General features: G+C 46.4%; 1 protein-coding gene across 2 annotated transcripts; it reads right to left on the bottom strand.

Moving 5' to 3' along the window:
- Positions 1-1,048: 1,048 nt before the first annotated feature.
- On the bottom strand, positions 1,049-7,002 carry LOC123093421 (UDP-glucuronate:xylan alpha-glucuronosyltransferase 2). 2 transcript variants are annotated; one of them, XM_044515390.1, is made up of 3 exons: positions 6,549-7,002; positions 5,780-6,401; positions 1,049-2,199 (listed from the first exon to the last, which is right to left on the bottom strand). In XM_044515390.1, the coding sequence occupies exons 1-3, from the start codon at positions 6,768-6,770 to the stop codon at positions 1,262-1,264; spliced, it is 1,782 nt and encodes a 593-aa protein (XP_044371325.1). In that variant the 5' UTR covers positions 6,771-7,002; the 3' UTR covers positions 1,049-1,261. The 2 variants fall into 2 exon arrangements, with proteins under 2 accessions (XP_044371325.1, XP_044371327.1); XM_044515392.1 differs by having other exon boundaries at positions 6,544-6,776.
- Between the last annotated feature and the right edge of the window lie 6,632 nt (positions 7,003-13,634).

Raw genomic sequence — 13,634 nt, 5'->3', positions numbered from 1 at the left:
TCTAGTTATTAGAAAACCATGGTGCTCTATTGGGTTTGTGAGTGTATAGTCATACCTGTTAGATTTGTCGGTCCCACCCTCGCTAAACTCAGTTTTTTTTTTTGCTTTGACCCTGATTTGAATGTACATTATAGATGTAAAGTAATCTTGATAAGAGGAATACTATAATATTGAGGTTGTTAAACATTACATACAGCAACATATAGAAAAGAGCAATCTTTTGATTTATCAAACTAAGGTATAGAAGGGAAAATGACTAACATTGAATTCCATTCAGACTTTCACATAAAAGTATCCTTAACATAAGCCATAAAATGGAGAAGCAATCACATAGATGTTTATGATCCATCTTGTCATGACAGATATAAACACAATAATCAAGCTAATGACATTTAAGACCAGCAAAGATGTGTGTCGCGATTTTAATACTTACACGAAGTTAAGCATGAGTTTGATCATGTAATTTAATAAGCATGGAAGTTTAGGAAGCATTACCTGGCTTCGTTTTCTTTCATGTTGATAGACATTTGCTTATGAGTTGCAGGTGTATTGTCATAGGTGGCATGTAAGTTGTGTGTAATTGGGTTGGAAAAATAGTACAAACGGTATTCATCAGAGAATGTACATATAATGTTTTGTGGATATATTTTGAGCATTATATTTCATAAATGGTGAGGAACCTTTGAGCAATTATGACAGGTGAAGTTGGAAGGGGCAGAAGATTTATATTCTTGCCTCTCCGGCTGACTGAAAAAGCACACACATCTCCTTTCTAAATCGTGACCAATGGGTCCGCAACACACATCTCTTTTTCTGTCAGGTGTTTTTTCTTCTTCTATCGTTTAGATGTCTGCATATCGCACATACTCCCTACAAAGACTTACATTTAGGAACGGAGGGAGTAGTTCCGTCCAATGATGTGCGGTAGATCTGTCTTTATAGCAGGATTATGTACTAGGGAATGTCAGTGGAGATGTCCATGACCATTGCCACCAATGCCAATGGAACGGGCTACCAGTGATTTCAGTAGTGCCTGCAACCAGAGATCTCCTCAACTGAATGACTACTCATTATTCAACCACCAAAGTTTGTGCAATGACCACATGCTTGTGTATACATATGTATTATATGGACAAAAAAATAATAGAGAAACCGAAACTCAAAATGCGGCGAGCTCGATCAGCTGTTGTCGCCGCTCCGGCCGGCGCGGCCAGTTAGACTAGTCATGTTCGTGTCCACGGAGACCCGCCGTCGCGTGGTACTACTCCCACTTCCTGGGGTCGGTAATGTTGATCTTCCAGTGCTGGTCGGCGTAGCCGATCTCCTGGGCGACGTGCCTATCCCACGCGATCTCGATCTTCCTCCGCTCCGACAGCGCGCACGGGCCCCGCATCACCTCCCCCATCTGGTCGTACACCTGCCACCACCGCCGGTGCGCCTCGTCGCTGGCGTACACGCGCTGGTCGTCGATATTCCAGTTGCAGTCGTAGTCCCTGTAGCACCGCCACGGCTTGAGCCCAAGGTAGTGGATGGACCACACCTCCGCCGGCTCCGCCCTGAACAGCCGCTCCTTGAGCGCCCGCTCCCCGGTCGTGTTGGCCCAGAAGTTCTTGAGGTAGTTCACCCGGCGCGGCAGCCGGTGCCACCACACGAACACCTCGTTCAGGTACCCCTGGTCGCCGCCGTTGTAGGACCGGATGGTGCGCCGCCCGCGGACGAGCGCCTCGAACGTGCACGCCGACGGCTCGATCACCATGATCCCGGAGTTGAACAGGGAGCCGTCATTGCCCACGGCGGAGATCTGCGGGAAGCGGAAGAGCACGTCGAGGGAGCGGAGGACGAGGATGTCGGCGTCGATGAAGACGACGCGGAAGTACTCCGTCAGCTGCCACAGCCGGAACTTGCTGTAGTTGTACTCATTGTAGGAGCCCCGCTCCGCGCGCGGGTTGCGGATGCGCCGGATCCTGCGCGGGATCCACCCGGCGGCGACCAGCGCGCGGAGGGCCGGCTTGGAGACGGTGTGGTCGTGGAGGAGGACCATGTCGCGGGTGGAGCCCGACCGCCGGATGCTCTGCGCCAGCACGATGGCGCCGCATAGATACCTGTCCGACGAGTGTAGCACCGTCGCGTACGCCTCGCGCCGCTGGCTGCCGGCGTCCACCGCCGTCAGGTCCGACGCGTTGAACACCTCGTGGATGCCTGTGTACGTACGGGTTGCAATGCATGGTTAGTTAATTTCCGGAACGTACGTGACAGGAAAGTAAATAAATAAAAGTGGAACCTAACTATAAAACCACCCCGCTTCATACATATACAAAACTACTCTACACACACAGTGCACGCACAATTTTCGGACTATGCCTTCTTCGAAAGGTGCTGATCTGTAAAATGATGCGATCTAATCGGAAGGGAAGTTATCGTCTGTATATCGCTGCTCTTACAGATAAAACACAAACTAATGTACACTATAAAAGCTCTTATCTTCATTTATTATTAGTACGGACAAACAACACTACTCCCTCTGACCCGAATTAATTGAGATAACCTTTATATAATGTAAAATGGAGTACTTGTATATCCCCTAAAAAACAAATGGAGTAGTATATTCAGACACTTAATTTTCAGCTTAAAATATGTTCGATAATTATTTTAATTTTCCTATACTCCCCAAAAAATGTGTTACCCAATTTCCTTCTAAATTAGTTCTTTATAAATCATTTTTCCACTTCCCTACTTGCTATATTTTTTTTCTTTGCTGTCATTTTTACACCAACCGGGTTGCTCGGGTTGCGAAGTCATCATCACATCATTGCGAAAATCGTTTTCAACGTTGCAAATAGAAAAGAAAAATACTCCCTCTGATCCATGTTAATTGACGTTGTTGTACTACACAGTTGTACGCTGGTTTAGTACAAAGCTGTACTAACTTTATACTAAATGAACGTCAATTAATATGGACTGGAGGGAGTAGATTACATTGGGAGATCATTAATTTTTAGTTCTACCCCTGAAAAATTTACATTTTTGGTTCTAGAGTTAACCGAGAAAATCTCAACTTCCTTGTAATAGATGAGGGACCAAAGATGTACTCCCTCCGTTCCGAATTATAAGATGATCTAACTTTTTTATTTTCTGAATCGACTGTATATAAACGGGTTTTAGTGTGTTTGTTTACTCATTTCAATCCATGTAGTCCACATTGAAATCCCCAAAACGTCTTGTGCAGTTGGGAACATAGGTGATATTTATCTTGTCTTAAAAATTTCAAGGTTTTTTAACCACGCAATGCACGCCTCTGTCCTTGTCCGAAGGTGCACACGTGCAAGTTTTGAACGCCATCCATCAACCAGCTGAGGCTAGCTTGAAACAAACTGCAAGCTAGCGCTGGATATTGGAGCGGTCAAAACCACCAACAACAACAACAACAAAAAGTGGATCGAATTATATATAACCAACGGTACTTTTGCGTTGGTTTTTCGACGTTGCGTACGTTTGGTGGTGGATTGGCCATCCGTCGATCCATCCACTCCACCGCGTAGGCGTAGCTAGAGTGTAGTAGCATGCAATGCAAGTATCACCTGGCCTTGGCCTTGGTGCATGCACAAGCTAGCTTGCCAGCCAGCTAATCGGACAAGCTACCCTGTGTCTGTCTGTCACACCAACCGAATCTAAGTTTAGTCTGACGCGTCGACGGTGTCGTGTCGATGGATCGAAGCTTACATCCACCGCCACAGCGCTCCCCTCGACCGATCGAGATCGACATGGCCGGCCGGGGAGGTGATCAGTCGACCGAGAGACTCGCAACCGGAACCGTTAGGTGGAGAGGCCCCAGCCAGCCAGCCGGCCAGCCAGCCTCTGCGGGCCATTTCTCAAGCTTCACTTCAAATATTTCATGTCTTGTTCTTCTTACCATGTTCACTGATCAGGAGTTGTGACCCGATCCAAGCAATGAATGAAGTGGCGTCCTTTTCCTACGATCTTGTCTTGGCAGCAGGAAGGGCACAGGAAAGTGATCAGTTCGGGACTTGGGAATAGCTTGGGACGGAGCCACACCTACCTAGATCGATCTATCTGCTCGCTGTGTCTGTGAGGACAGATCTTGGGTGACAGGACGCTGATAGATAGCTCCATGATTACCAACAGAAGTTTCCATATTCAACGGTGGGACATATGCTTTCGATCGTGCTGCTTAATGCTAGCTAGACAGTAGTACCACTCCAGCTTTTTGATGGTACCGTACCAGCTAGGATATAAGGCTAGCTAGAATGTGTAGGGCTAACGTGGAACGCATATGGTACGTACTTGGAAACCTATTTAACGGTCGCAAATGAATGCACGGCCATATGTGGTTGCCAAAACAGATGGTACCGTAGTACGTTTTTTTTTTTTTGGGATGCACCTGGCCTGATTGAGACACACAGATGATAATCACCTGGTGGGGTGATCATCACGATGAGTCACGAGTAAGTTGATTAAGCCAGTGATTGGGTCAGATTCTTAAGTTTGTTGCGAATGGGGGCTACGGAGCATTGTTTTTTTAGGACCAAGGACAGTGGAGTGATGATAGGAATCGATGCATTATCAGCTCGATTGATCGATCGTACGCAACATTTCCCGACCAGATTCCTGTAGATAGATAGATGTTCTCCCAGATGGCTTGTCCAACACACACACATATATATGCCCCGTTGATTAACATGCATGGTCCCTACGATCATATATATGCCGCATTACCAAGGGCGAAAAAGAGAGGCAGGAAAGAAGCAGGCTTGATTATTATGCGCTGTATCGTCGCCTCAATTGCATTAGGTGGAGTGTTATGTCCTTATAACACAGCTGTGTAACACACCGACACGTACGTGCAGGGGATCCGATGCTAATCTAACTTTTCGATATCTTTGTTTTTTGTGTGGGGAACACTTTTCTTGGTATTATCTCATGTTTTCTCCGTAGACTTGCTTCAGAACTGGATAATACATTTTTTTTACCACTAAATGGGATTGTATATTCCTAGATTGCCTAGATTGTAAGCCAATGGATCAACATCTAATCATTATCATCTCACCCTCACTTCAAATTTTGCAATTTTCCTGTTAGTTATGTCAATGCATTTTTTTCAGCCTATGGGTTTATAGTACTATATACCCACGGATTGAAAAAATTGCATTTGCACAATTAACACTAAAATTGTGCACTTTGATGGTTGCAGTTTACGTGTCCTTTTTTTGTAAAGAAAACTGGTTAGCTGAAACTAGCAAAGCTCCAAAAAATTGTACGTATGAAAATTAAATTATGATACTACGAAAGTACTTTTCGGACAAATCCACGTGCATGATTCAAATATGGCGGACAGATAATTTCCCCCAGAAATAACATTTTCTGGTTTTGATGTCAATTGGCAATCTTTGCTCTTTTGCTTTTTTGCTCTTGTGATGTCGTCTTTTAGTATTATATGTGTGTGTTTCCTTTGATGCATGGTATCTCAGCTGTTTCCTTTCGATTTCTTTTTTTAGGGGGAATTTTCCTTTCGATTTCTAGAAGAACCATCACCGTCTCCATATCTGTCTATCTTACCACTATTGGTTGTTAGCATGGGTGCAACTGCACGCTTGACTTACATTACATGCATGCGTATATGTGTGTTTGTGCGGTGCAACCGCAACAATAAGACCGACACGAGAGAGCAAATTATATTATGCGGACGCACGTCACGTACGTATACTACTACTATACGTAGTACGTGATCCAATCCACGAATTACGTAGGAGTATGTATGTACCTGTTGGCCCCCAGAGCGGCAGCGCGAGATTGCAGGAGCCGACGGGCAGGCGGAGCTTGTCTTGGAGGCGCGCCACGTCGACGGTGTACATCCACCAGTCCCCCTCCCGCCCCACGGACTCGTCGCACCGGAACAGGTCCATCATCGGCTCGCACTCGCTCCGCAGCACGACGAGCACCCGGCCGGCACCGTCGCGCCGCCCCTTGCGCGCCGCCATCTGCGCCGCCACCAGGTGCACCTGCAGCCTGAACACGTCGCGGTTCCACCCCTGCGCCGTCCGGTTGCACGGCAGCGCCGCCACCACCACGTCCACGTCGTCGTCGTACCGGGAGAAGTCCGGCATGGGGATCTCCGGGCAGGACGGCACCCCGTCCTCCTCCTCCTCGTCGATCCACTCCGGGAACAGGTCCGACCACCGGAACACGTCCGACACGCGGTCGAAGTCCACGCCCACCGCATCGCCCTCCACGCCCAGCGCCAGCAGCTCGTCGCGGCCGATGTTCACCAGGCCCATCCGCAGCCGGCCGCGCAGTTCGTTGAACATGGTCGGCGCGCGCCCCACGTTCACGATCCGCTCCGTCGCCACCACCTTGTTCGCCGCCGCCACTGATCTTCCTCCCGGCTGCACGCATGCATGCATTTGAGCGCGTTAAGTAACCGAGAACTTACACACGCTCGGTGGCGAGGACCGCTGGAATTAGAATGTCGGGCGGCAAGGCAAGAACCCCACCGGTGGCAGCGGTCCGGGACTCACGCTCACGTACCTTACCTTCCGTGAGAGGTGGGACGTGGACGGGCAGGCGTCGCGGAAGGTGCAGCGGACGAGAGAGGAGGCGCCGCGGTCGAGGATGTGGGAGTACTTGGGGTGGAGCAGGAGGGCCATGTAGACGAGGAAGAAGAAGGCGAGGAAGGCGGCGTTGAGCTTGACGATGGCCCCGGCCCGCAGCCCGGCCACCTGCGACTTGACAGCCTCACCGGCGCCGGTCTTCATGGTGACCCGGCCTGGTGAAGGCGCACGCTACGGCGTTCTCAGGTATGCCGTACCGTGTCAGTGCGTCCCTGCGGGCGGCGGCGCGGAGGTCGGTGTGTCGGCCGGTCGATGGAGCTGCAGCCTAAGCCGAGACGCCGGTGCATGCGCGGGATATATAGGCAGGACGGTGCTCTTCTCTGTGGGAGTCGGAGGTGTGAGTGAGCGGGAAGATTGCGGGGCTGCAGTGCACTGTAGCGGCCAATCGGCGGTGGTTGCGGACGGTGAGCTAGGTAGGACTAGGAGAGGGACGCATGAAAGGACGGGCCCAACGAATTTAGGGGCCACGCGTCGAGTTCCATTCCGCGATCGACTTTGGTTTGGTTCGCGCGCGCGCGCGATCGCCACTTCTCAGCGAACGAGCTCAGGCAGAGTGAGTAATCATGACTTGCATGCTTCGTGTGCAGGAGTGGATTTATTTTTTTCTGAGAGAGAAGTAGGAGTTATATTTTCGAACGGGGGACTCTGAAAAAAAGGAAAATGTTTATACCTGGCCGACCGGCCGAGTCTTGGGTCGGTCGCATGTGGGCCGTTCGATCAGGGGTTATCATGTGGTCACAAGCGAGCGCGGACCCACCTTATCATGTGGCTGAGGCCCCGCACCGCCTGCCCCCCTTATCCTTTCTCCTCCGGTGTTTTAGCTACAAATTTGCGCCCGTCCCAAGCTCCCCTCCCCCCCTCACGATCCCGCCGCTCAGTGTTGCAACACGCCATCATCGAAGCTGCCAGTGTTGTTCCCACGGTGCAAGGGCGGAGACCACACCAGTTGCTATCATGGCCGTCACCTTGCAGCTGCCATCGCCCTCACCATAGATGGCCGCTCAATGTTGCAACCGGCGATGGTGTTTGCTGGAACCGCCTACACTACTTGTTGCGAGGGCTGTCACCTTGGAGCTGCCATGGCCTTCACCACAGATGGCTGCTTAGTGTTGCAACCGGCGATGGTGTTTCCTGGAACCGCCTACACAAATTGCTGGAACCGGCATTGTCAATTGCTCGAAACATGAGGCCGGAAGCTGCCAAAGTTGCATCTAGTAATTGTTTTGCTACATATGACATCGTTTTTTGCTGGAAGCAGCACGAGCATCGGCTATGACCGTTGGCACGGCGGAGCTGCAACCAGGTGAAAAGATGCTACAACCGGCGCATCAATGTGCTACGACCGACATTTTTATTTGCTCAGTCGAGTGTCGATGTAGCGGAGCTGCATCCGGTGACGTAATTTGCTACATCCGGCCATCGTTTTTGCTGGAACCACCACGTGCTCGTCGTCATCGCACGTGGCTGCTCGGAACGCTGCGCCAGCTGTCAATGTTGCCATGACCACATCGTCAACACTACAACGACCATGTGATGCTCGTGACGACGACATCTCCGTGCTGCATCGGGTTGCAACAGGCCTACTGGCGATGACGACGACCTGTTTGAAGGACACGGCAGGGCTGTTTGCGATGGCGACCAGCTGGTGGCGATGACAGTGACCATGCGATGGTCGGGACGGCGACCAGGGTGACGAGCACGGTTGGTGTCGTTGGCCGGCAAGCGCGGGCAGCCAAAGACGAGCGTGGCCGGCGGTGCGCGAAGTCCTCCATGGACAGAAGCTACATGTCAACACGAGATGTGAAGGGGATCCGTGGGAAATCAACGACTGGAGGTTGTAATCCTATGACTGGGGGCGATTAGCCGAAATTTCATCCGGCCAGCCGGCGCCCAGTGGTCGTAAAAAAAATCAAATTCAATCAATTTCTAAGTTCCAGCTGTTAGATAAATGATAATAAGCCAGACACGTGTCACACGGATCTTATATAGAAACCCTTGCGGAAAAAACCACAGACGCACGAAGGCGCAATTCGCTATGATGGATGGAGGAGTATTACAACCACGAGGTGACATCCTGTCTTTAGGTGCGACTACATGGGGTATATACGAGTGACAATACATAAGAGTCATTGGAGGACAAGTAAACGAGTTCTACTCATAAGCATCGACATCAACGCGACACACACACCATTTGTACTACGTCGAGGCCAACACAGTAGAATTTGGATCACAATTTAGCAATCCCCACCTTGAGCCAAATTCTTTCCAGTAGTTAAACAAAGTAAATAACTCCATTCAAATCAGCATAAATACCTTGTGCGTCAAAGTCCATAGGGTTACTGAGAAATATCAACTAAGCCTGAGCAACACACAAACTTATTGGTAGGAACTGACTTTGTCATCATATCAGTAGGATTATCACGCGTACCTATTTTGCATGCCTTCAAATCACGTTCAATATAGCGAAATCTGTCATGATACATTGTATTCTTTGTAAGACATATAGCAATTTGTCTGTCACAAAATACGGTAGTGCAAGATGAATCTCCACAAAGATCAATTCATAAACCTCTCAATCAGATAGCTTCTTTGCATGCCTCAGAAATAGCCATATACTCGGCATCAGTAGTGGAACAAGACATAATAGACCGCAAAGTTACTCTCCAACTCACAACACAACCACCAATGGTGAAAACATAACCTATGAGTGATCTTCTCTTATCCAAATCACCAGCAAAATCAGAATCAACAAAACCAGAAAGTCTATCTGTAGTTTTCCCAAACTGTAAATAAGCATTAGAAGTACCTCGCAGATATCTAAAAATCCACTGAACTGCTTTCCAATGTCCTTTTTCAGGATTAGCCATGTATCTACTTACAGCACTCAATGCATATGATAAATCAGGACGAACAAACCATGGTATACATGAGTGAACCAACTGCACTCGAATAGGAAACTCTAGACATGTAGTCAATATCAGCATCTGACTTAGGACATAAGGCTGATGATCATTTGAAGTGTGCAGCTAACAGAGTACTCACCGGCTTGGCATTATGCATATTAAAACAACGAAGAACTTTATCAATATATCCCTTCTGACTTAGGTATACTTTTCCAGACGGTATATCTCTAGATATTTCCATGTCAAGTATTTTCTTTGCTGCACCCAAATCCTTCATCTCAAATTCATTAGTCAATTGCTTCTTTAGTCCATTAATATCTGACATGCTCTTTGCAGCAATTAACATATCATCAACACAAAGTAGTAAATAAATAGCTAAACCATTGCCATTTTTCAAATAAACACAACTATCATAATTAGGCCTTTTGAAACCTTGAGAGAGCATAAATGTGCCAAATCTCTTGTACCACCGTCTAGGGGATTGTTTCAATTGATAAAGAGATTTCTTTAACTTATGGACAAGCTTTTCTTTTTTAGGAATAATAAAACCTTCAAGTTGTTCCATATAAATATCCTTTTCTAATTATCCATGTAAGAATACAGTTTTAACATCTAACTGTTCAAGCTCAAAATCATCCATGGCGACAAATACTGAGTAAAGTACGAATAGAGCTATGCTTCATAACGGGAGAAAATACTTCATTACTGTCAATACCTGGAATCTGGATATAACCTTTAGTAACTAACCTTGCTTTATATCGTGCCTCATCGTTAGGAGAAACACCTTCTTTTCTTTTAGAAACTCACTTGCAACGAATAGGTTTCTTCTCTGTGGGTAATTTGACTAAATCCAAGTTTCATTCTTTTCAAGTGATTCCATCTCATCATGCATAGCGGTCATCCACTTATTATTATCAATAGAAATAATAGCCTCGAAATATGAAGAAGGCACGACATTACCTTCAATTTCTTCTGCAATAGCTAAAGCAAAATAAATAATATTGCACTCTTTAATTAACCTTTCAGGTTTATTAATGCCCCGCCTAACTCTGTCACATGCGAGATTCCAACCGGGTGGAACAATAAGCTGATTTGGAGTGACATGTTCATCATCAACGATGGGTTCATCATGTGGATCAACATTTCCCTTATTGGATATATCACTGGAATTAATAACATGCTCCACCTGAACAGTAGGCTCCCGGACAATAGATTGCTACTTACTCTCAACAGGAACATCACTAGATGGAGCATCATGTAACATATCAAATTCATCAAGTATAACATTTCTACTAATAATAACCTTCTATGTTTTAGGATTACATAATTTAAACTTTTAACATCAGATTTATAATCAAGGCAGATGCACTTAACATCCCTAGGCTCCAACTTTTCATTATCAACATGAGCATAAGGAGTGCAACCGAAAACTCTCAATTGTGAATAACCAGCAAAAGAACCAGACCATACCTCAAATTGGAGTTTTGTTATAAGAGCAATAGATGGTGACCGATTAATGAGATAACAAGCAGTGAAAGCAGCCTCGGCCCAAAAAGGTCTATGCAAACCTGCATTTGACAACATGCAACAGGATCTTGTCCTGTTCATACACTCAGCAACACCATTTTGTTGAGAAGTATGAGGAATGGCGTAGTGTATAGCAATGCCTTCAGACTTGCAATAATTCTCAAATTGCATAGAACAGAATTCCATACCCTTATCAGTGCGGAGTATTTTTACCTTCTTTTTAGTTTGTCTTTCAATCGTAATCTTACACTCTTTAAAAGTTGAGAATGCCTGATATATATGCTTCAAGAAATAAGGCCAAACTTTTCTCGGGTAATCATCAGTAATAGTCAAACATATAACTAGCACCACCTAGTGACTTTCTGCGAAATGATCCACATAAATCAGAATGAACATAGTCAAGAATACCTTCAGTTGTATGAACCGAAATGATGAAATTCACCCTCTTGTGCTTGCTGAAGATACAATGCTCACAAAATTTCAATTTACTAGTTTCGTATCCATAGAGAAGACCTCTCTTGTTTAACTCTGCCAAACCAAGTTCACCCATAAGTCTAAGATACATATGTCAAAGGTTAGCAACATCACAATCAGAATTTTTTGAAATAATTGGAGTAGCGTCACCTCAAACGGTAGAATATCGAAGGTAATAAAGACCATTGGTCGAACTTAAGTCACCTTTCATCACAATAAGAGAACATTTGATGACTTTTAAAACACTATCTCGACCTGAATACTTGTACCCCTTTGCATGAAGGGCACTCACAGAGATAAGATTTCTCTTCATCTTCAGAATATAATGAAGATTTATCAAAGTTCTGATTGTGCCATCAAACATCTTGATTCGAACGGAACCTATGCCTTCAATCTTGCATGGTGAATTATCAAAACCCAAAACATAACCAACAGTAGTAGTAGAATCAAAAGTAGTAAACTAATCTCTACCCGGGCACATATGAAAAGTACATGCAGTGTCATGTACTCACTCATCATTGGTCTCGGCACATCCAGCTATAACAAAAAGAGCATCACCGGAACTATCATCACGAGCAATATTAGCGGAATTTTCACCTCCTCTGTTACCTTTCGGTTTATATGTGTGGTTTCTCTTTTCGTTGTTCTCCAACTTTAAACATTCAGAGATATCATGCCCATCTCTCTTGCAATATCTACAAGATTTTTTCTTGCCTCTGGATTGTGATCGGCCCCTATAGCCGTACTTTTTCCTTGGTTTCCATTATGTGAGTTCTTCTCTTTTGTCCTGCCCCGAACAGATAATCCCTCGGACTGGGATGAACTTGAACCATCATGAGGCACCATTAGTCTCATCTTCTCCTTAGAGTTCAAAGCTTCATCATGATACCACTTGTTAGATAAAACAAGAATAAACGAGACACGAGAGACGTGGATCATGGATGCACGAAGGCGCAATTCACTATGATGGAGGAGTATTACAAGAATGAGACGACAAGCCGTCTTTAGGTGCGACTACATGGGGTATATATGAAGGGCAATACATAAGAGTCCTTGGAGGACAAGTAAATGAGTTGTACTTGTACATGTCTCCGTCAATGCAATGCCAACATCATTTGTAGTATGTCTAGTCCAACACAGTAGAATTTGGATCACAATTTAACACCAGCCATCACCATGGACCTGCCCATCGCCACTGGGTACCATGTCACCTCGCCCCCTTCCTGCCCAAGCCATCACCTTGGCCGAGCCGCTGCTACCCTGACCACCCCCTAAACCCCCTTCGCTGGCATCAGCGAATCCATAGCCCCCACCTGCACCCAGCAACTCTCGAACTCTCCCCACCACCGGTGTTCCCGCAACCGGCTGTTTCGTCCTGTCTCTAGCCTTTTTTTGACATGCTCTCACCGGTGACGACACACCCCCATGAAGATGTTTGTCTTCCTGTCGATATTCTTGATTTTGACTAGCTGGACCCATCATCCAGGATGAAAATTGTCACCCAAATGATGGATTTACTCCAAAAATAATGCATTGTGGTTTTGGATTATGTTTTTTCTAACAGAAAAAGGCCCCAAAGGACCGAAACATGAGACATGAAGCTGCATTAGACGAAACATGACACAAATACAACTTATAGTAGAACCCAGCTAAAAACAAAAACCACAACCGGGCCCTGACATTTTACATAAAGGACCGGAGAATACAAGACTTTATTCCAATCTGGTCACGAATAGAAGCATCCAACTAGGACCAATTTTATCGTCACTGGGGACGAACCACTTGGGTCGAAGAACTCGCCGCCGCATTGTTGTTAGCTACACTGAAAGGAGCGGCAGATGCTCAACAGAAAGCCTAGCTGCCGCCCATTTGGCAACCATGTTGTGATGAAAGAATGGGGACGGTGTAGGCAAACGCCAAAGCTCCATATGGACCCCTTCATCTTGAAGATGCAGTGCGCAATGGCGCAATGGAGACCAATCATATGCATATGGCGCAATGGTTGCATATGTTGAGGTTGGCTTTTTCCTATGCCTGTTGCATGCCAAGGTGACATGCTTGCATGTTGAACAGTTACATTTCTTTAACTTACGGACAAGCTTTT

Source organism: Triticum aestivum, chromosome 4B (genome assembly GCF_018294505.1).
Source record: "Triticum aestivum cultivar Chinese Spring chromosome 4B, IWGSC CS RefSeq v2.1, whole genome shotgun sequence".
Taxonomy (NCBI): Eukaryota; Viridiplantae; Streptophyta; class Magnoliopsida; order Poales; family Poaceae; genus Triticum; species Triticum aestivum.
The sequence above is the reverse complement of the archived record's forward strand: the minus strand, read 5'-3'. Positions and strand labels throughout refer to the sequence as shown.

Coding starts and splice junctions, on each gene's coding strand:
- LOC123093421 (XM_044515390.1), bottom strand. CDS start 6,770: ATGAAGACCGGCGCCGGTGAGGCTGTCAAGTCGCAGGTGGCCGGGCTG. Junction 6,402..6,548: donor CGTCCCACCTCTCACGGAAG/GTAAGGTACGTG, acceptor GCATGCGTGCAG/CCGGGAGGAAGATCAGTGGC. Junction 2,200..5,779: donor GCCGCTCTGGGGGCCAACAG/GTACATACATAC, acceptor GTACGTACACAG/GCATCCACGAGGTGTTCAAC.